Source organism: Neophocaena asiaeorientalis, unplaced genomic scaffold, assembly GCF_003031525.2.
Source record: "Neophocaena asiaeorientalis asiaeorientalis breed wild unplaced genomic scaffold, Neophocaena_asiaeorientalis_V1.1 scaffold773, whole genome shotgun sequence".
NCBI lineage: Eukaryota > Metazoa > Chordata > Mammalia > Artiodactyla > Phocoenidae > Neophocaena > Neophocaena asiaeorientalis.
Window position 1 is genome coordinate 202,753 of NW_020172815.1, and position 23,705 is coordinate 226,457.

Consider the following 23,705-nt stretch of genomic DNA (forward strand, 5'->3'; position numbering starts at 1 on the left):
TCATTCAGTGAAACACGACCTACATAGCAAATGAATGAATCTCCAACATAATGTTGATAGAAAAAAAGCAAAACAAAATATGGGGTATAATTACACAAAGTTCAAACAAGCAAAACTAAAGTATATCACTTAGAGATGCATACACAAAACTATTAAAAGAGAGCAAGGAAATGTTCACGAAAATCATGTTGGAATTTACAAAAATGAGAAGGGAGAGTATTATGATCAGGATAGGGCACATGGAGGAGGGGTGGAGATCCTGAATTACTGAAAATGATTTACTTCTTGACCTAAGTGATGGTTACATTAGTGTACATTTATTAATTTTATATAATACTAGACAAGAAAAAATTAAGTCTATAAAAGTAACATTAAAATAGACCTTATAAGACAGCAACAGTAAAAACAGTATATTAATATCCACAGTAACTATACACACCTAAATTTAAACATATTTTCAAAATCTATCTTGTCCTTTCCTATCCTGTATTGTGCTTTGGTATGCTGAAAAAAGTGAGGAGACAGTGAGAGCTCTAGTAGCTATTTTCAGAGAAAAGCCAACCTCTACGATAGGATTCACCAACATTAACATGTAGCTGAAACAAAAAAGTAATGGTTCTGAATGCAAGTAACTTACTAAATTATAGGAAAACAAAAAGATGGTTACGTCTTTAAAAAAAAAAAGTAGCTTAACTACTTACCCTACCTTAATTTTTGTCATTATACTTACCACAACCTGACAGCATAATATCTTTGTCTATCTCCTCCACCAGCAGGAAATATGTAAACTTCATGAGAAAGTGTGTGTTATTTACTGACTTATCCCTGGCACCCAGACCCGTGCCCAGCACATAACAGGTGCTCAATCAATATCTGCTAAATGAACAAATTGATCTATCTAAGGACTAAGTGATTAAGAGGGGATTTTGCTTTTAAAAAGATAGACACTTGATTGCTTTCCAATGGCAAAGAAAGATATCTGGCTAGACAACTGTTCTATTATGCAAAACTGAATACTTATTAGGCACACACAATTATATGGCCATCTTTGTAGAACAACAGCAAACCATCAAAAGACTGAAGTTAAGAGCACTGGTTTTAATAGCACCTAGAATGGAGTAAGGAATTCAGATTTGGGGTATGCTGGGAAACTGAGTCACTACTAGTTGAAAACTAAGAGCACTTGCTGGCCCAATTTCTATCACTGAATAAGAATCTTTGAGGGTGGGGTCTAGGAATTAATACTTTCCAAACACTATCTAGGTGTTCCTAATATGCAACCAGGTTTGAAAACTACTTTAAACTAACTCAGGTTTTGGACTAGTCTGACCCATCTTAATTCCGACACAATGAAGGATATTGACTTGTGAGTGATGAAGCAAATGTATGACACAAAAGTGGCATCACAAGTTTCTTGAGGAAATAATATCTTCTTTATATTTACACAACACTTCAACAAGGTTATTCCCTTTGAGACAATTTAGGTAACACTGCTTTTATCAATAATTTTACTTTGACTGTTGAGGTGAATATAAAAACATGTTTTGGGACTGTCCTTGTTACAATGGTCACTTGGAAAGGAAGGAATCTCCAACCTCTTCAACTTAATACTCTCCTTAAATACAGTTATACCTAGGGCAGGTCTAATCAGATAGTGCTAACCTGGGCAGAGAGCTGTCTGCAACCTGATGAAGGGATAGGTCTAGGCTCATACTTTTATGAAAAGGAGAGTCCCTTTTAAAGGAAACGTTATAAGGGGACCAAATCCTGGGGTATTGGCAAGAAAGAAGCCCCTGACCCGAGCATATGCTTTAAGACCAGAAGTTCTCCTGAAAAAATAATGGATGGAAATTTCATCCATTTAAAAATCTCTTGCTAAAAATTTCTTTTAAAAAATTTAAAAGAAAATTCTTTACAACTCTCTTTTGGATTGCCTGTATTTTCTTTTCTTTAGGGAAGTTTCAAATCTTAACTCTACAGCAAACATGGCCAAGTCTACAGTCTGCACTATAAAGCAAGGACAAGAAGCATTACAGTCTCCAACTTCCCCCTTTCCTATCTGCCTAAGTCCTTCTCACTCAGAGTTACAATTCACCAGCCCCCAGTGCACCTTCAGCTCATGTTTGGTCCCACTTGCCACCCCACCCCTACACCTCCTACAATGGCAAAGACAAACAAAGAAATCTCAGGTATCTTTACAACACATCTGTCACCACATCCTAGTTGGAAACATTCTGTTCTGAGACAGGAAAGAGTATATGACCTCAGATTAAATTCTCTGTATTTCAGTTTCTCATTAGCAGAATCTATGCTTCTCAGAAATGTTGCAAGATTTCTTTAAATTTTTATCAGAGAACAGCAGATATAAACACAGGCAATTATAAACCTCTAAACTATCTGATAAATGCTTCCCAAATACTTGATACTTCCTTTCTGCTTTAAAACAGTGCACTTAGTCTCTTCAGTCAAATGTAAGAGTGATAAATGTAAAATAATATAAAAACAGGCACTGCAAAAAGCCCCTGGCCTAATCCTGCCTCCTGGCGTAACTCTGCCCAAATCAACCCAACCTGAGTAAGGCAGCTTCCCAACAGCCTACTCAGGGTTGAATCACTGCTGCAGAGCAGGCGCTAAGGACTGATGGAAGAGGTGACTTCCCTACAATGCAGATGAAGACGACAGACTTGCTCAGAGGGACATGCAAATCCGTGAACAGAACAGGATTAGAATCCAAACCAACAGGCCAATTTTTTGTTTAATTTTAAAGTCAGGGGCTTCCCTGGTGGCGCAGTGGTTAAGAATCTGCCTGCCAATGCAGGGGACACGGGTTCAAGCCCTGGTCTGGGAAGATCCCACATGCCGCAGAGCAATTAAGCCCGTGCACCACAGCTACTGAGCCTGTACTCTAGAGCCCGCAAGCCACAACTACTGAGCCCATGTGCTACAACTACTGAAGCCCGCACGCCTAGAGCCTGTGCTCCGCACAAGAGAAGCTACTTCTCATTGCCTTCTCAAGGCAATGAGAAGCCTGTGCACCTCAACGAAGAGAGGCCCCTACTTGCTGCAACTAAAGATAGCCCATGCGCATCAACAAAGACCCAATGCAGCCAAAAATAAATAATAAAGTCAGTAGTAATTTTAATTAGAAACAATGTACTTGACAAGTTTACATGGCTTCTTCTAGTTTTAAATGATTGGTACTCAGATTGTTTTCACAAAAGCATTTAAAGAAAATTTCAATTTGTCATCGTGAAGATTCGGTCAAATGTAAGAATATACCATATTTTTTGGTTACTACACTTTAACTCAAAAGAATATATGTTAGGAATTCCCTGGTGGCGCAATGGTTAAGAATCCGCCTGTCAATGCAGGGGACACGGGTTTGAGCCCTGGTCTGGGAAGATACCACAGGCTGTGGAGCAACTAAGCCTGTGTGTTTCAACTACTGAGCCTGCACTCTAGAGCCTGCAAGCCACAACTACTGAGCCCACATGCTGCGACTACTGAAGCCCGCGCGCTCTAGGGCCTGTGTGCTACAACTACTAAGCCCGCGTGCTGCAACTACTGAAGCCTGCGCCTAGAACCCATGCTCCACAACAAGAGAAGCTACCACAATGAGAAGCCCGTGCACTGCAACGAAGAGTAGCCTCTCTCACTGCAACTAGAGAAAGCCCGTGCACAGCAACAGACCCAACGCAGCCAAAAATAAAAAAAAATAAAGAATGTTAAATTTCCCCCAAAATAAAATAGATAGGAGCTGTACAGCAAAGGCTGGACAGATTACCTAGCAACCATAGCACCCCAAAATTACTGAGCATTTGGAGTGTGCCAAGCATTGAGATAAATTCTCGACATTCCTTATTTCATTTGACTCTGACAACCTCATAAAGTAGATTCTACTAAGTTACCAATTCGGAAATTTAGGATTAGAGAAGGACATTATGAACAAGGTCACATGCCTAGAAGTCTCACATTTGGGAAAACAATCCAGGTGGGCCGGCACCAGAATCCATGTTACGTATACCTTATTAAATGTGAAAGAAAGAACAACATCATCCATCAAATTGACATGTGTATTTATTGCACAAATATCCCCTAGAACTGGGAGGTTATTATAATACAGGCGTACATTTGAGAAATGTATACAGAACAAGAAACAAGTATTTACATTTTACATCTCCCACCATCTAAATAACTTAAAGCATAATAATCTCATAAGACATCTACCAGAAGTAGGCATTGTGTAAAATCTGTTTCTTTTTAAAGTGATCATCCCCAGTGTATGCCAATTGCAACAAAATGAAATCTGTGCTAGTATGTTTATTGCACTTAACATTTTCAAACTCAAAATTAAGACATATTAATAAAAGCCAGGAATATTTAAAATCAAACCAATTAGTTTATATACAGGAAAAATTAGTTTTAAATCTATAATGTAAAAGATCCCTTTTTCATCTCCTGTTGCAACAAATAGGTTTTTAAAATGTGTAACATATATCTATCTGTACCGTAAGAAGTTGAAAAAAATTATTTTGAACAGACCAAAAATTCTTTTCACATTCATCATAATGATCACACTTTAAAGAAGTAGCAGCTCATTCCTTGGGCTTTGTGTAATGCAAGAATGACTATGATGAAGGAGCAGAAATTACAGAAGAATTGCAAATTATAAAACTCAGGAATCCTATAAGGATTGATGATTCTATAAGAAACTATAGGCCTTTTCCTTTCAAGCAAAGCTTAGTTTTAAGAATTACAGTAGCATGAGCCATCCATTTATTGAAGACTAGATTTCCTAAATGGTAATTTATTAGAGATTTCAAATAGATAGGACTGTGAACAGTTCAATGATTAATTTAAACAATAACACACATAAAAGACACTGTCTACCTGCTACATATTCTGAACTACAATTAAAAATAAAAATGTACAGTGGCCACATATGATCTTTTCTATATTCTGAATTCTGCTAGAGATTGATTCATAAAATTCCAAACAACAGATGAGAGAAGAACTTCATTAATGAATAGACTAAAAAAATTAAGCTAATGAAAATATATCCATAAACACTCTTTGACAGCAAGTCATCCATGGAAGACTCTGGTACTAACTGGGACCAGCTGATAGGACACAGGGGCCAAAGCAATTGCAAGCACACCAATTTCAGGTTTACATTCCATTAAAATAACCATTTCTTCTTAGTCTAGCTGGAGATTAGAGTAAGACAAAATGTGACCCAATGCTATAAATTCAAGGGCAAAGACTAAATAAACCACAGAAATCTTCCTTAATTATTGAAAACTTAAATAGCAAGAATAGATGCATTGTAGACAAAACGTACCTAGAAACAGAATGAGCAAGTGGTTTTCTGTTTTAAGCTAATCAACTAATTATGATGAAAATAGTTCATGAAAGCAGAAACCAGCTTCACTTCTAGCATTAAAAGCATCTTAGACCAGATAAGTAAAGGATAAACTATAATGTAGTATTTCAAGTAAACTGAGGTAGTAGAGCATAATGAAAACTTTATCTACCCATCTTTCTATTTACACTACTTACAAGAGTTTGGTTCCATATTAGCCTTTCTCACAAGCAACACTCTACAATATATACAAAAACAATAACAACTGAAAAGAAATCTTTGAAAAAAGTTAGCTTTTGGAAGAGAGGAGCTATTAGAGAAAAAAAAAATCTTAAGAGTTAATGAGTTATTTTAGTGTAAACTGAATATTATGAAGCAGTGAAACAAATATTCAGTTCCTATGGGTTCAAGAAGGGCTGATACCGAAACCAAGGGCCTCGGCTACCTGAGCACTTTTAAAGAAAATAGTATTATTTCTGCCAATGCTTTGGTGCAATTTTTAATCCTAATTTTAATTTATTAAATTAAATGCAAATATGTAAATATTAATATTTATAAGAATTAGCTTATACTTATAAACAAAACAAATGGTATAAAGTAGTATTCTTATTTTGGGAATCTACATTCCTCAGCCTTAAAAAAAGATTGGCTTTACTTATATATTTAGGGTGTGTGAAACAGAAAAATCACCAGAAAGTAATATTTCAACATTATATACAATTAATCCTAGTTGAAAATATATTTTTTAAAAAGGCATGTTTACCAATCTTGTATTTCTACCTCTGCTTTTTTAAAAAATAGATACATATGTACACTTGGATGGATAACATAACACAGATTTATATGCTTTATTCTGAGTTTATTCTAATTAACAAGCTGTTTAAAATACTTTGAGAAATACCCAGAAATCAGCTATTTTGAATTGAAAAACAAAAAAACACAAAGTTTCATAGATCTTTGTACCTTAGAAATAAAGAATTAAAACTAATGAAATGACTCTTTCTGAGCCATTTAATCATGAGATATCCATTCCTCCTACTTATGGGTTGTGGCAAGACTGTAGTGATCATAATGAAATTCCTCAATGTTACTCATTTTGTAGAAACGTCGAAGTTACACTTTGGCTTCTTCAAATGCTCTCCCCCCAAATGCTGTTTTTAGTTTCACTTGGTCAAAAATCTGCCACCATCCAGAAGTCCAATCAAAATGAAAAAGCCATCCAGTGATGACACAATATGCACTGCAATGCAGAATACCCACCCAGGTGACTGACTCATTCAGATGAAGGTCTGACAGAGAAAAAAAATTGCCATAAATGCATGTTGTGACTGCTTCCTTGGTTTCTACTTAACTTTCCACCAAAGTTAATTTCCAACAGCCTTTCTGTTAAAGTAGTATCTGAGCAACATATGGAGAGTGAGTGCTTGCTACAGCAGCCAGAAGAGGAAGATCACTGGATTCAATCCTGAAATTAAAAAAAAAAAAATCTCAGTTCAGGTTTATTCCTACAGGCAATGACTGCTATCTATAAAGTCACTATACATCTCCACTCAAGGAGCTTGGCCACCCTGGCCAAAAGGAAAAGGGTAAGAGAACTGAAGATAATGAAAATTAGAAATTTTTCAGTAAGTAAAAACCATAACTAAAGATTTTTAAAACAGCCTCTGAAACCCAACAGTAACAAAGTCACGAATGCAGGAAACCATCTCACTGATGTGCTGATGGACCATGCATCAGGGCAAGGGATAATGTCTAAGAAATACTATATAGGGACTTCACTGGTGGCGCAGTGGTTAAGAAGCCACCTGCCAATGCAGGGGACACAGGTTCGAGCCGTGGTCCAGGAAGATCCCACATACCGCGGAGCAGCTAAGCCTGTACGCCACAACTACTGAGCCCACGTGACACAACTACTGAAGCCTGTGTGCCTAGAGCCTGTGCTCCGCAACAAAGAGAAGCCACCGTAATGAGAAGCCTGCTCACCACAACGAAGAGTAGCCCCCACTTGCTAAAACTAGAGAAAGCCCACGCCCAGCAACGAAGACCCAACGCAGCCAAAAATAAATATATTTTTTAAAAAAAAAGAAATATTATATAATATAATAACAGAATAATAGTGTGCAGCCATATTGTTTTGGATACAAATGTTTCTATAATAAGATTTACTTGGAAGACATAATGGAAGCTTCTTAAAAATACAACCTACCACAAATAACTTATACGAAGAGAAAAATGGCCAATAAATATCAAAATAAGTTATGCAGACACACTCCTTGTTAGAGAATAAATCTGAATAAAATCAGATTTCATTTTTCAGCTAGTAGCTTGGCGAAGATTAAAAAGTTTGGTAATAAATAGCAGTAAGAAGAGTGTGCTTCCCACTGTTCGTGAAAATTTATTCTGGTACTTTCTGGATAGCATTTACTATTACTGTCAAAATACCAACAATTTAATCACATATGGCCTTTAATTCAAAAACTCTACATCAAAGAATTTATCCTATAAACCTCAAAGGTTTATATTTATTCCAGCATTGATTTGTAACAGCAAAACACTGAAAATAAATTCCACCATATAATGGAATGCATTACAGCCATTAAAAATGATATAGATCAGTGTGTGTGGTATGTGCTTAAATGAACAAACATTCAAGACACATTAAAAGGCAAGCTGCACCAAGATATATAGAGTACAAATTAATTTATATTTTTAACCCTACACATTTAAAAATTCTGTAAGAAGAAACAATCCACTAACTGTGCTTGACTGAGGACTGGAAGTTGAGGAAAAGACTTACTTTTCACTTTATGCCAAAATGCACTGAAACTTTCATTATATGTACATTACTTTAAAAATTAGTTTAAATTTTCTAAAAATAAAGGCATTACATGCAGAGAATCATCTATTTCTAATCTGGATAATAAGCAATAACATTAATGAATGAATTTAATTTGGTTTCAGACATATAGTAGCAACTCAATGTTGGCTCTTTCTCCCTTCATAAAAGGTGAAATTAGACAAAAGTTCTAGCTTGTTTTAATTTATTCAACCAGCATTTCAAGAAATAATTTTCACATACACACACACAAAGTGGACATAGAACACAGGGAAAGTGACTACAGAACATAATGAAAGGGGCTATACTATGCCTCTCGCCAATTTCCTGTTTGTCCTTCAGTTAGCATTTTAAATAATTAGCTTCTTCCTAGGAATAACTTCAGAGTATAAAGACATAATATATAGATAATGGGGAAGGAGTAATAATATGTAGATAATATACCATCATCCATAGAGTGCCATTACTTCAATCAGATCATTTGGAAAGCCGGGCAGATGCTGGGAATGATGAGTTTACAACATATTTAATAAATAAAAACGAATACTTACTTATTTATTTCTAATGCAAAAATTTAGACTTTAATTCCTTTTTATTCGACTATATTCTCAACCTACTGTAATTGCACAAGAGAAAGTGCATTTCAGATCAGTGTAGGACAGGGTTCTGCTTTTATACTGTATACAACAGGGGTCCCCAACCCACAGGCCGTGGACTGGTACTAGTCTGTGGCCTGTTAGGAACCAGGCCGCACAGCAGGAAGTGACCGGCGGGCAAGCGAGCAAAGCTTCATCAGCCGCTCCCCGTCATTCGCATTACTGCCTAAGCCATTCTCCATACCCCACGGGTGGAAATGGAAACCGATCCCTGGAGCCAAAAAGGTTGGAGACCGCTGGTATAGAACAACCCAGCTGATAACAGTATACAGCTTCTAACAAGACAAAAAACTTAAAAAGAAAAAAGGCAATTCTGAGGAATATTCCTTGCCTAAATATACACAGTGAAACGAGAAAGCACAGCCGGAAAAGGAATCAGGAACATACCCTAAAACCACTCCCAGCTCCTTGACATGAACACGCATCTGTCCCCGCAGGTACTCAGACAGCATTTTGCTCTTAAAGTATAGCTCCTGTAACCGGTCTTCAAGATGCATTACACACTGCAGTTAGGAGGGAAACAAGAATCAAGTCAGAAAATGGACAACTCTTAAGTAATGCAAATTCCAAAGCATCATGTTTTGACAATTCTATTTAGTTATTCCAACATAAACTAAAATTTGGAGCACATTTTTATTTTTTGAATTTTATTTTATTTTTTATATAGCAGGTTCTTATTAGTTATCCATTTTATACATATTAGTGTATATATGTCAGTACCAGTCTACCAATTCATCCCACAACCCGCACCACCCCGCCGCTGCATCAATGTACATTCCCATCAACAATGCCAGAGGGTTCCTCCTCTCCACACCCTCTCCAACATTTGTTGTTTGTAGATTTTCTGATGATGCCCATTCTAACTGGTGTGAGGTGGTACCTCATTGTAGTTTTGATTTGCATTTCCCTAATAATTAGTGATGTTCAGCAGCTTTTCATGTGCTTCTTGGCCTTCTTTGGAGAAATGTCTATTTAGCTCTTCTGCCCATTTATGGATTGGGTTGTTTGTTTTTTTAATGTTGAGCTGCATGAGCAGTTTATATATTTTGGAGATTAATCCTTTGTCCATTGATTCGTCTGCAAATATTTTCTCCCATTCTAAGGGTTCTCTTTTCATCGTTTGTAGTTTCTTTTGCTGTGGAAAAGCTTTTAATCTTAATTAAGTCCCATATGTTTATTTTTGTTTTCTTTTTTTTTTTTTGCGGTACGCGGGCCTCTCACTGTTGTGGCCTCTCCCTCTGTGGAGCACAGGCTCCGGAGGCGCAGGCTCAGTGGCCATGGCTCACAGGCTCAGCTGCCCCACGGCATGTGGGATCCTTCCAGACCAGGGCATGAACCCGTGTCCCCTGCAGCGGCAGGGAGACTCTCAACCACTGCACCACCAGGGAAGCCCTGTTTTCATTTCTTACTCTAGGAGGTGGGTCAAAAAAGATCTTGCTGTGGTTTATGTCAAAGAGTGTTGTTCCTATGTTTTCCTCTAAGAGTTTTATAGTGTCTGGTCTTACATTTAGGTCTCAAATCCATTTTGACTTTATTTTTGTGTATGGTGCTAGGGAGTGTTCTAATTTCATTCTTTTACATGTAGCTGTCCAGTTCTCCCAGTACCACTTACTGAAAAGACTGTCTTTTCTCCATTGTATATCCCTGCCTCCTTTGTCATAGATTAGTTGACCATAGGTGCATGGGTTTATCGCTGGACTTTCTATCCAGTTCCTTGGATCTATATTTCTGTTTTTGTGCCAGTACCATACTGTCTTGATTACTGTAGCTTTGTAGTATAGTCTGAAGTCCGGAAGCCTGATTCCTCCAGCTCCGTTTTTTTCCCTCAAGACTGCTTCAACTATTCGGGGTCTTTTGTGTCTCCACACAAATTTTAAGATTTTTTGCTTAGTTCTATAAAAAATGCCATTGGTAATTTGATAGGGATTGCACTGAATCTGTAGATTGCTTTGGGTAATACAGTCATTTTCACAATACTGATTCTTCCAGTCCAAGAACATGGTATATCTCTCCATCTGTTTGTATCATCTTTAATTTCTCTCATCAGTGTCTTATACTTTTCTGCATACAAGTCTTTTGTCTCCCTAGGTAGGTTTATTCCTAGGTATTTTATTATTTTTGTTGCAATGGTTAATGGGAGTGTTTCCTTAATTTCTCTTTCAGATTTTTCAACACTAGTGTATGGGAATGCAAGAGATTTCTGTGCATTGATTTTGTATCCTGCAACTTTACCAAATTCATTGATTAGCTCTAGTAGTTTTCTGGTGGCATCTTTAGGATTCTCTATGTATAGTATCATGTCATCTGCCATGTCAGTTTTACTTCTTCTTTTCCAATTTTTATTCTTTTTATTTCTTTTTCTTCTCTGATTGCGGTGGCTAGCACTTCCAAAACTATGTTGAAAAACAGTGGTGAGAGTGGACATCCTTCTCTTGTTCCTGATCTTAGAGGAAATGCTTTGAGTTTTTCACTGTTGAGAATGATGTTTGCTGTGGGTTTGTCGTACATGGCCTTTATTATGTTGAGGTAGGTTCCCTCTATGCTCACTTTCTGGAGAGTTTTTGTCATAAATGGGTGTTGAATTTTGTCAAAAGCTTTTTCTGCATCTATTGAGATGATCATATGGTTTGACCATATTCTTCAATTTGTTAATATGGTGTATCACACTGATTATTTGCGTATATTGGAGAATCATTACATTCCTGGGATAAATCCCACTTCCTCATGGTATATGATCCTTTTAATGTGTTGTTGGATTCTGCTTGCTAGTATTTTGTTGAGGATTTTTGCATCTATATTCATCAGTGATATTGGTCTGTAATTTTTTTTTGTAGTATCTTTGTCTGGTTTTGGTGTCCTCATAGAATGAGTTTGGGAGTGTTCCTTCCTCCACAATTTTTTGGAAGAGTTTGAGAAAGATGGGTGTTAGCTCTTCTCCAAATGTTTGATAGAATTCACCTGTGAAGCCATCTGGTACTGGACTTTTGTTTCTCAGAAGATTTTTAATCACAGTTTCAATTTCATTACTTGTTATTGGTCTGTTCATATTTTCTATTTCTTCCTGGCTCAGTCTTGGTAAGTTATATCTTTCTATAAATTTGTCCATTTCTTCCAGGTTGTCCATTGCATTGGCAGAGAGTTGCTTGTAGTAGTGTCTTAGGATGTTTTGTATTTCTGCGGTGTCTGCTGTAACTTCTCCTTTTCATTTCTAATTTTATTGATTTGAGTCCTCTCCTTCTTTTTCTTGATGAGTCTGGCTAATGGTTTATCAATTTTGTTTATCTTCTCAAACAACCAGCTTTTATTTTTATTGATCTTTGCTACTGTTTTCTTTGTTTCTATTTCATTTATTTCTGCTCTAATCTTTATCATTTCTTTCCTTCTACTAACTTTGGGTTTTGCTTGTTCTTCTTTCTCTACTTCTTTTAGGTGTAAGGTTAGATTGTTTATTTGAGATTTTTCTTGTTTCTTGAGGTAGGCTTGTATAGCTATAAACTTCCATCTTGTAACTGCTTTTGCTGCATCCCATAGGTTTTGGATCATCGTGTTTTCATTGTCATTTGTCTCTAGGTATTTTTTGATTTCCTCTTTGATTTCTTCAGCGATCGCTTGGTTATTTAGTAACATATTGTTTAGCCTTCAAGTGTTTGTGTTTTTTATGTTTTTTTTCCCTGTAACTGATTTCTAATCTCATAGCATTGTGGTCAGAATAGATGCTTGATATGATTTCAATTTTCTTAAATTTACTGAGGCTTGATTTGTGACCCAAGATGCGATCTATCCTGGATAATGTTCCGTGTGCACTTGAGAAGAAAGTGTATTCTGTTGTTTCTGGATGGAATGTCCTATAAATACCAATTAAATCTGGTCTATAGTGTCATTTAAAGCTTGTGTTTCCTTATTAATTTTGTTTGGATGATCTGTCCATTGGTGTAAGTGACGTGTTAAAGTCCCATTGTGTCTAATGTTGTCCCAGAGGTCTCTTAGGCTGTCTTTATTTCTTTTCATTCTTTTTTCTTTATTCTGTTCTGCAGCAGTAAATTCCACCATTCTGTCTTCCAGGTCAGTTATCAGTGCTTCTGCCTCAGTTATTCTGCTATTAATTCCTTGTAGTGTATTTTTCATTTCAGTTATTGTATTGTTCATCTCTGTTTGTTTTTTAATTCTTCTAGGTCTTTGTTAAACATTTCTTGCATCTTCTAGATCATTGCCTCCACTCTTTTTCCAAGGTCCTAGATCATCTTCACTATCATTATTCTGAACTCTTCTTCCGGGAGGTGGTCTATCTCCACTTCATTTAGTTGTTTTCCTGGAGTTTTATCTTGTTCCTTCATCTGGTACATAGCCTTCTAACTTTTCATCTTGTCTATCTTTCTGTGAATGTGGTTTTTGCTCCACAGGCTGCAGGATTGTAGTTCTTCTTGCTTCTGCTGTCTGCCTTCTGGAGCACATTTTTAAAGCATGCAATCTTAGCTAAAGGAGTGTAAACCTTCTCTAGCTCATATCAAAGATTTAGAGTCTACAGTTATTTTTGTACCATGGTAAATTACACATCATATAAAATTTACCATTTTACATATAAAAGTTACCATTTTAAATACTTAAGTGTTCAACTGAGAGGCATTATGTACATTCAAAATGTTGTGGAAGTATCACCACTACCCATATCCAGAACTTAAAAAAATACGTTTTTATTCCAAATTTGATAAATAAAACACTCAAATTAATACATTACAAATGTATTTAAATTAGAAAGGCTGCATTCTCCTGTGAAGAGCAAAAGAAAAAAACTTTGCAACAACTCACAGAGAGTGCTCTATAGGCCTTACTAGAAATGTTTCTAAGCTGGAATATTAAAAACTAAAACATATACTTTTTTTTATTGTCAATTAACTTGGTCAATTCACTAATAGGTGATTTTTCATGTGAATGGATAATATATATGTATGAGGAAAAAGGCATGAGGTGCAGGTGCTAAAACACTAAATTCTTGCAGTATTTCTTCCCAATGGAAACCAGCTGCTATTAAAGCTTCTAAGAAAAACACAGTTTGTTTTTCTTCAGAAAAAACAATTGAATGTATTTCTTGGCATACATTGTTTTATGGTACATATTTTGTGGTATAATGCTCATGTAGGCTGAAAATAACTTAAGCGAAAAAAAAATCTATAAAATGTTTATAATAAAATTCATCCATATACACACACACACACACACAATTTACCACACTACCCATTTTTAGGTATACAATTCAATGGCATTTAAGTACATTCGCAATGTTGTGCACCATCATCACTATCCACTTCCAGAACTTTTTTTCATTATCCCAAATAGAAACTCTGTACCCAGTATACAGTAACCCTTCATGCCCTCCTTCCCACCACCCCTGGGAACCTCTATCTACTTTCTGTTTCTATGAATGTGCCTATTATACATACCTAATGTAAGTGGGACCACACAGTATCTGTCCTTTTGTATTTTGCTTGTTTCACTTACTATAACATTCCATCCATGTTGTATCATATATCGGAATTTCATTCCTCTAGGTTGTCACAAAGCACTGGGCTGATCTCCCTGTGCTGTGCGGCAGCTTCCCAATAGCCATCCATTTTACGTTTGGTAGTGTGTATATGTCAGTGCTACTCTCTCACTTCATCCCAGCTTCCCCTTCCCCCATGTCTCCATGCCCTCAAGTCCATTCTCTATGTCTGTGTCTTTATTCCTGCCCTGCCACTAGGTTCACTGGTACTGCTTTTTAAAATTCCATATATATGCATTAGCATACAGTATTTGTTTTTCTCTTTCTGACGGGATATGGGAATATATGTATACATATAGCTGATTCACTTTGTTGTATAACAGAAACAAACACAACATTGTAAAGCATTTACACTCCAATAAAGATGTGAAGAAAAATAAAATAAAATAAAACTAAGACCCACCAGGGACAGACGTGGTAATATGTACATTTAAAAAAAAAAAAAAAGAATTTCATTCCTCTTTATGGCTGAAGTATTCCATTCTATGTATTACACGTCACTTGTTGATGGACACGAGTTGTTTCCAATTTTGTCTACTGCAAGTTAATACTGCTGTGAACATTACCATACAATTGTCCCAGTCCCTGCTTTCAGTTATTTTGATGATAAACCTAGAAAAAGACTTGCTGGACCACATGACAATGCAATGTTAAACTTTTTGAGGAACTGCCAAACTGTTTTCCACAGCAGCTGCACCATTTAGATTCCCACCAGCAACGCACAAGGCTTCCAATTTCTCCGCATCCAATACTTTTTATTTTCAGGGTTTGCTTGATCAAACCCATCCTTATCAGTGTGAAGTGGTATCTCACTGTGGCTTTGATTTGCATTTTCCTAATGACTAATGGATGTTGAACATTCTCTCATGTGCTTATTGACTATTTGTATATCTTCTTTAGAGAAATGTCTACTCAAGTTCTCTGCCTATTTTTTGAGTTGTTTTTTTTTTAACATCTTTATTGGCGTATAATTGCTTTACAATGGTGTGTTACTTTCTGCTTTATAACAAAGTGAATCAGCTATACATATACATATATCCCCATATCTCCTCCCTCTTGTATCTCCCTCTCACCCTCCCTATCCCACCCCTCCAGGTGGTCACAAAGCACCGAGCTGATCTCCCTGTGCTATGCAGCTGCTTCCCGCTAGCTATCTATTTTACATTAGGTAGTATATGTAAGTCCATGCCACTCTCTGACTTCATCCCAGCTTACCCTTCCCCCTTCCCGTGTCCTCAAGTCCATTCTCTAGTAGGTCTGTGTCTTTATTCCTGTCCTGCCCCTAGGTTCTTCAGAACCTTTTTTTTTATGACCATATGTGTGTGGCTTTATCTCTGGGCTTTCTATCCTGTTCCATTGATCTATCTTTCTGTTTTTGTGCCAGTACCATACTGTCTTGATTACTGTAGCTTTGTAGCATAGTCTGAAGTCAGGGAGCCTGATTCCTCCAGCTCCGTTTTTCTTTCTCAAGATTGCTTTGGCTATTCTTGAGTTGTTTCTTTGCTGTTGTTGAACTGTAGGAGTTCTCTATGTATTCTGGATATCAATCTCTTTTCAGATATATGATTAGCAAATATTTTCTCCTGTCAATTGTCTTCACTCTGTTGATAGTGTCCTTTGATACACAGAAGTTTTTAAGTTTGATGAAGTCCCAATTTATCTATTTTTCCCTTTATTGCCTGTGCTTTTTTTTTTTTTGGCGGTACGCAGGCCTCTTACTGCTGCGGCCTCTCCCGCTGCAGAGCACAAGCTCCGGATGCCCGTATTACCTGTGCTTTTGATGCCACTTCCAAGGAATCACTGCTAAAGCCAATATCATGAAAATTATCCTCTATATTTTCTTTTCTTTTTTTTTTTTTTTTTTTTTTTTTTTTTTTTTTTTTTTGCAATACGCGGGCCTCTCACTGTTCTGGCCTCTCCCATTGCGGAGCACAGGCTCCGGACACACAGGCCCAGTGGCCGTGGCTTACGGGCCCAGCCGCTCCGCAGTATGTGCGATCTTTCCGGACCGGGACACGAACCCATGTCCCCTGCATCGGCAGGCAGACTCTCAACCACTGCGCCACCAGGGAAGCCCCCCTATGTTTTCTTTAAAGAGTTTTATAGTTTTAGTACTTGAGCTTAGGTTTTAGTTTAGATTTAAGCTTGAGTTCATTTTTGTATATGGCATAATAAAGTAAGGGTTCAACTTCATTCTTTTGCATGTATATATCCAGTTTTCTCAGCATGATTTGTTGAAAAGACTCGTTTCCCCTTTGAACAATCTTGGCTTCCTTGTCAAAAACCAATTGACCATATTATGTGAGGGTTTATTTTGGGGATACTATATTCTATTCGTCTTTATTTCTGTCCTTATGCTAGTATCATACTGTTTTGATTACTGTCATTTTGTATTAAGTTTTAAAATTAGGAGGTGTGAGTCCTCCAACTTCATCTCAGTACTATCATCTTAATAATACTAAGTCTTACAAACCATGAATATGAGATGTCTTTCATTTATTTATGTCTTTAACTTCTTTCAGAGATGTTTTGTAGTTTTCAGTGTACAAGTCTTTTGCCTCCTTGGTTAAATTTATTCCTAAGTAATCTATTCTTTTAATGTTATTGTAAGTGCTTTCTTAATTTCCTCTTCAAGATTGTTCATTCCTAGCTTATGGGAATGCAACTATCTTTGCATGCTGATTTATCTTGCATCTCTGCTGAATTCATCTATTAGCTCTCTCAGGGTTTTTTTGGTGGAATCTTTAAGTTTTCTACATATAAGATCATATTTGCAAGCAGAGATAATTTCACTTCTTCCTTTCCAATTTGGATGCCTTTTGTTTCTTTTTCTTGCCTAACTGCTCTCACTACGACTTTCCAATACTATGTTGAATAAAAGTGGTGGAGGTGAGCATCCATGTCTTGTCCCTGTTCTTAGGGGTAAAACTTTTAGTCTTTTACCACTGAGTATAATGTCAGCTGTGGGTTTGTCATATATGGCCTTTGTCATGTTGATCTACAAAGGTTTTTAACTATGCTATATTATAGTTCTCCTAACAAGAAAAGGAAAGAATCTTGAAAGTTGGAAATGATGTCTTCAGTAAGAGGTTACCAGTGTTATAAAGAGCGATCGTCCGAAGTCCTAACACAAAAATGAGGATATAGAATTCACTGGCATTCTGCACAGAGCTTAGGGATGTTGCACTGCCATACCTCACATGATACTAAGTAAGGCACTAAATTCTGGCTGCTGAAATCACAGACTATATAGACACGTACACATCCCTTTCTGTCTTAGTCAGCTTGGGCTGCAACAACAAAGTACCACAGACTCAATGGCTTAAATAACAGAAAATTATTTTCTCCCAGTTCTGGAGACTGGAAGTCTGAGATCAGATCAGGGTGCCAGCATGGCTGAGTGTTAGTGAGAACTCTCTTCCTGGCTAGTAGATGGCTGCCTTCTTTCCTGCGTCCTCACATGGTAGAGAGAGCACAATCTCTCTCTTCCTCTTCTTATAAGGCCACTAATCCCATCATGAAGGCCCCACTCTAATGATCTAATCTAACCCTAATTAACTCCCAAAGGCCATCACACTGGGGAGTTATGGCTTCAAAATATGGATTTTAGGGGAACACAAATATTCAGTCCATAACACCTTCTTTCAGGAAAACAATGATGAAGCTAACAGTAGTATTCAATGTAGGCACATACATAACAATAGGGTTAAGTTAGCTATCACAGTGCTCACAGTAATTCAAGCCTTACAGATACTTACAAAATTTGGAGACAAGTTATGCTTATAAAGCTGAAGAGTGGAATGAAGCAGATTGGAAACAAGACTGGAAACCAACACTTCCTTTCCCAATTTATTATCTGTCATTCGTCTCTGGCTACTGGCCACTTGAACAGTCCATTTATCCATATCTGCTATAATACAGACAGCTTCTGCTATTGGTTCATCCAATACTGGATGCTGGGGAAAAAAAGAAGACATCATCTTATGATAAATAAAGTTTTCAAAGATAATGTTAATGGGATGGGCAAGGAAGAGATACTAGACAAAAACAAAATAAAAGAATATGAAATTCTGAGAGCTACTGCCAAAGAAACCTTGACAGTGAAGAGTGAAATAGTAAAGTAACTTAATAACAAATACCCTGAGATATTTTACAGAAGTCATCATAGGTAGAGATTCATTACCAGAACTTTGTATTCTTTAATTCAGAACTTGAATTTCACCAGTATTTCGATCATTCATTCATTCAACAAATTTACTGAGTGCCAACTATGTGCCAGGCAACTGAAAGAAAATGTTTTAACCTTGAGAGAGCTAAATATTTTAAAAATCAGTAGGAAATAAATTCATATGAAGAAGTCAATGATAAGGTTCTGTGCTAACTACCCCATCCAGTCAGGCATTAATTTCCTTGAGCACCTCAGAGGCTATCCCTTGATTATCCCTTCCTGGCTACATATGCCAGGTTTTTTCTGTTTTACAGATGTATATCCAGAGTATGGATATAACCATTCAAAAGGAGACAAATCAACAGGTACTAACATGTCTCTCCAGGATACATGGTTAAATGGAAAAAAAAAAAAGTCACTATACACACACACACACATACACATTATACCCCAATTATGTTTTTAAAAATCAGGGGACTTCCCTAGTGGTCCAGTGGGTAAGACTCTGCACTCCCAATGCAGGGGATCTGGGTTTGATCCCTGGTCAGGGAACTAGATGTCGCATGAATGCTGCAACTAAGAGTCCGAATGCCACAACTAAGACCCACCACAGCCAAAATAAATAAATAAATATTTAAAAAAAAAAAAAATCCCATCTATATCTAAATGCAAATGTATAGAAAAAAGAATGAAAATACTCAAATCAAACTATCATAAAGATCTTTGTGAAGAAGTATGGAATATTAAGAGTATGAAGAAGGATTTTTACTTTTTGCTTTGTATATATTGTTTAAATTTCTATCAGAAGCATTCACCTAAAGGATACTTTTATAATTAGAAAATTTAACACATAGTGAAAAAAAAATTTTTAACTCACATATACGGATAAAAGGACCACAGGCATATGGCTGTGCCCTTGGTTTCCCACAGTTTACACACAAAGACCAAAAATGACAATTAAGTACACAGCACCACCATAAGAAAGAAATGCTCAATACTTTAATTTTTTTTGTATTTGGAAAGGTAAGGATTTCTTCACCACTGCACAAATGAATTAACAACAATAAGACTGAAGTATAAACTACAATCTTGAACCCAATGGCCTTTTTCCTTTATAACTTTTACTATTACTAAAATTTCATAGCAAGAATGTAAGTTTATTCCTGGATAAACCCAAGTTTGGCACCCCCAAAGGATATCCCTTTGCCCAGTTAATAACCACTTTGAATAAAGCTTTTTGCTCAATGCTAAGGAAACAAAGAGAAGGGAGCTCACAGTCTTATGAGGGAGATAAAAAGAAATACATGTGGCTATGAAAATACTTGCATAATAGACAAAATAGTAACCAAGTGCTGTGGTACCAGAGGAGGGCAAGAATGGGTTCTGTGTGACTGGTAGTTACACAGTGGAAGGGACATAGGGATATGACACTGAATAGGATGAATAGGATTCTTAGCAAAAAATGGGAGAGGAATATGGATAATTCTGTAAGAGGGAATATCATGAGAAGACTTAAAGATAGAAGTAGATGGATGTAACCAAATTTGTGAAAAATGATACGGAGAAGTGGGGAAGAAGAGAATGGCAAGTAAGAAGCATGGAAAGATACATTGTGAAGACTTTCCATGGAACTCTAAACTTTATATTTGTTTTTATAAAATCGTACTTAAATATTTCTTATTCAACTCTTACCAAGGATATAACATTTTTCTATTCATCAACTTCATTACTGAAACATAATTTTGGAAATGGTATATATACCTAAAGATGTAAGGTATATCTTACTTTTTTAAGAAACAATAGTGAATATATATTTAACATAACTACCTCTGTGGTTATAAAAGAAAAATAAGACAGGAGATATGATCAAATAATTAAAGTGGAAAACAAACTGTTAAAGGAAGATACTACTTTCAGAAGCAGTGGGCATCTTTAGGAGATGAGAATTATGATGGGTGTTCATCTACTATCCTCACAAGGAAATGTCTAAACCGATAATGGGGAAACTGCTATGAAATACACCTTTTATTTTAAAGGGTTAAAAAGCACTTTAGAAATTAACTTTATAGCTCCTCAATCAAAAAGTCACGTGGCTAAGATTTTAAAAGCTATTTTTTTGGTAAGAAAAAGGAAAATGAGCCCACATCAGTAGTTTCCCAAGAAAGAAGGGTCTAAATCCCAAGTTTGAGATTAGAAAGAATCCAAATCAAACTCACTTTAGGAGCTGTTAAAGAAAAAAGGGGGCAGTGCCAGTCATTCATTCTGAAATTGCTTGTTTTCACACAATGGATTATTATAAGCAATGTACTAATTGGATAAAATTTCAATTGAACCAATTTCAGTCCTTTCACTTCATCATCAACTTCTGGAAAAAACAGCCTACACCCCATGGGAGCATATTCTCAACTGACATATTATAGTAGTCTCCTCCACAATACTAAGTTTGTATCCAGCCTCAAATACTTCCGAGTCACAAAAGAGGAAGTACGTGAATGGGAATTCATATGAACCTAAATTCAGTGAATCTAAAGCTTAATATTTTTTAAACCTTTTTTTCTGAGTTCCATAACTTCTACAATACGAATGTATCCACAATCCTACCAGCCCTTTTTCTCTCCCAGGCATTTCCAGAATCTCAATACATAAACTCCCAAATCCTTAAGTATCTCCTCTCTAGCAGATACTCCTAGATCTCCACCACATTACAAAACCTGATTTTTTCAGTTGCCTTCTAGGCATTCAAACATGGCCTTGCAGAATGCACTTTTAAACTCAAAATTTACCAAATCAACTTCAGTGTACCTTCCTCAAAGCTAGCCAGTTTTCTTCAGTTACCTTTTTTTTAAAAGAAGAGAGCGAACCCCAATGTTGTAAAGGGAACAGGTTTTAGGGACATTACAAACTGCTGTTCAAACTAGTATTGTCTTTTGGAAAAGAAACTACAAAACATGCAACAAGAACATGAAAATACTTCTAATCTTAAAAACTGGCCAGTAACTTCATTTCTGGGAATCTAGCCTAAAGAAATCATCTTAAATTCATAAAACACAGCAAGAGTATCAGTGTTATTTATAACAATAAAATGAAGAAAAGTTGTTTTAAAAGTTGAGCAACAGAGAAGAGAGAACACAGAAATAAACCCATGTATATATGCTCAATTAACTTATGACAAAGGACCCAAGAATATACAATGGAGGAAGGACAGTTTCTTCAATAAATGGTGCTTAAAAAACTGAACAGGGACTTCCCTGGTGGCACAGTGGTTAAGAAGTCGCCTGCCAATGAAGGGGACACGGGTTTGAGCCCTGGTCTGGGAAGATTCCACATGCCGTGGAGCACCTAAGCCCTTGCACCACAACTACTGAGCCTGCATTCTAGAACCTGGGAGCCACAACTACTGAGCCGGCGTGCTGCAGCTACTGAAGCCTGCATGCCTAGAGCCTATGCTCCACAACAAGAGAAGCCACCACAATGAGGAGCCCACACACCACAACGAAAAGTAGCCCCCACTCGCCACACCTGGAGAAAGCCCACGTGCAGCAACTAAGGCCCAACACAGCCAAAAATAAATTAATTAATTAATTAATAAAAAAAAAAAAACTGAACAGCCACATTGCAAAAGAATGCAACTGGACCACTATCTTACACCATACACAAAAGTCAACTCATATGCTATATGAGTACTATATACCATGACCAAGTGGGTTTTTTCCCACCTAGGAATACAAAGATTGGATTAACATCTAAAAATCCATCAATGTAATCTATCATATTAACAGTTTAAAGAAGAAAAACCCACGATCATTTCAATAGACACAGAAAAAGTATTTGACAAAACCCCACACTCATTCATGATTTAAGGGCGTGGGGGACAGAAAACTCAAAACACTAGGAATAGAAGGGAACTTTATCCACCTGATAAAGAGCATCTTATAAGAATCTAACAGCTACCATCATGCTTAATAATTAAAGGCTCAATGTTTTCCCCCTAAGAAAAGGAACAAGACAAGGATGTCCACTATCAGCACTTCAATGCAATACTGTACTGAAGGTTCTAGCCTGTACGATCAGGCAAGAAAAAGAAAAAGAGGCACCCAGACTGGAAAGGAAGATAACATAAGCCGGTATGTAGAAAATCTTAAAGAATCCACACAAAAAAACTATGAGAACTAATAAAAGAGTTCATCAAAGTGGCAGGATACAACAGCAATATACAAAAATCAATTGTACTATATACCAGCAATGAAAATTAATTCCATTCATATTTAAGCATTTGCAATATTTTGAAATTATAAATAACCTAGTGATGAACATCCATGAACACATACAGTATTTTCTGATTTCCAATTTGATAGATTCCTGGAACTCTCTACTTGCTTTCACAATGACAGGTACAAACATGCAGGTTTTTGCATATAAAGTGATGGATTTAGAAAACAACAATTGTATTACACACTGAAGTGTTACCAAAATTAAGGCAACTTTGGGTTCTACTGGTTAACAGAGTTTGCCCTAAATAAATTTAAGAGCAGTGAAGGTCACTTACCTGCACAGCATGAGACAAATCTGACACTAAACACTGACGGAGCCTCTCATCATTCCCAATTCCTTGAAGAACAAAGTCAGGCACATAAGAAGAGCAGTAGCCACCCAGCAAGGACCTCCCAAAGTTGGCAATATTGGGCTGAACAGCACTCACTTCAATTAACTTTGACCTGCAAGAAAAGTTCCAAAAGAAGGCATACCTAATCAGTAATAAATATATTTTACCAACACACACACAAAAAATTGGACTCTACTAGTCCACATTTCCAGTACCATCATTCTTTATAAAATATACTAATAGTAAAATCACCCTTAAATAAAAACTGGCTTAAGGGCTCAATGAGACCACAAAATACTCCTTCCTATCCAAAAAGGGTCTGTAATGGACAACTCTGTAATGAGGTGAACATAAATCTTTCATAACAGACTTTAGGAATGCTGTCCCTTGTGTATGTAACACATTCTTAATACAATCAAATTATGGAAACCATCATCCAAAACCAAGTATAAATAACTCACAAACCCAAAGCTTGGTATATAACATTTCTCATGTATGAATCTTTTCCTTGTATTCTTGACCAAGAGTATCCATTCTATGC

At 36.6% G+C, this 23,705-nt stretch overlaps 1 protein-coding gene across 2 annotated transcripts in view; it reads right to left on the reverse strand.

Annotated features, from left to right (window-relative positions):
• Window positions 1-4,059: 4,059 nt before the first annotated feature.
• Window positions 4,060-23,705, reverse strand: part of FNIP1 (folliculin interacting protein 1) — a 126,063-nt gene continuing 106,417 nt past the window's right edge. For both annotated transcript variants that reach the window (XM_024741653.1, XM_024741651.1), the window contains 4 exons: window positions 23,108-23,276; window positions 18,152-18,349; window positions 9,242-9,357; window positions 4,060-6,827 (listed from right to left, as the gene is read on the reverse strand). In XM_024741653.1, the coding sequence (XP_024597421.1) occupies window positions 6,749-6,827; window positions 9,242-9,357; window positions 18,152-18,349; window positions 23,108-23,276 (562 nt within the window). In that variant the 3' untranslated portion in view covers window positions 4,060-6,748. The remainder of the gene's footprint in view (window positions 6,828-9,241; window positions 9,358-18,151; window positions 18,350-23,107; window positions 23,277-23,705) is intronic.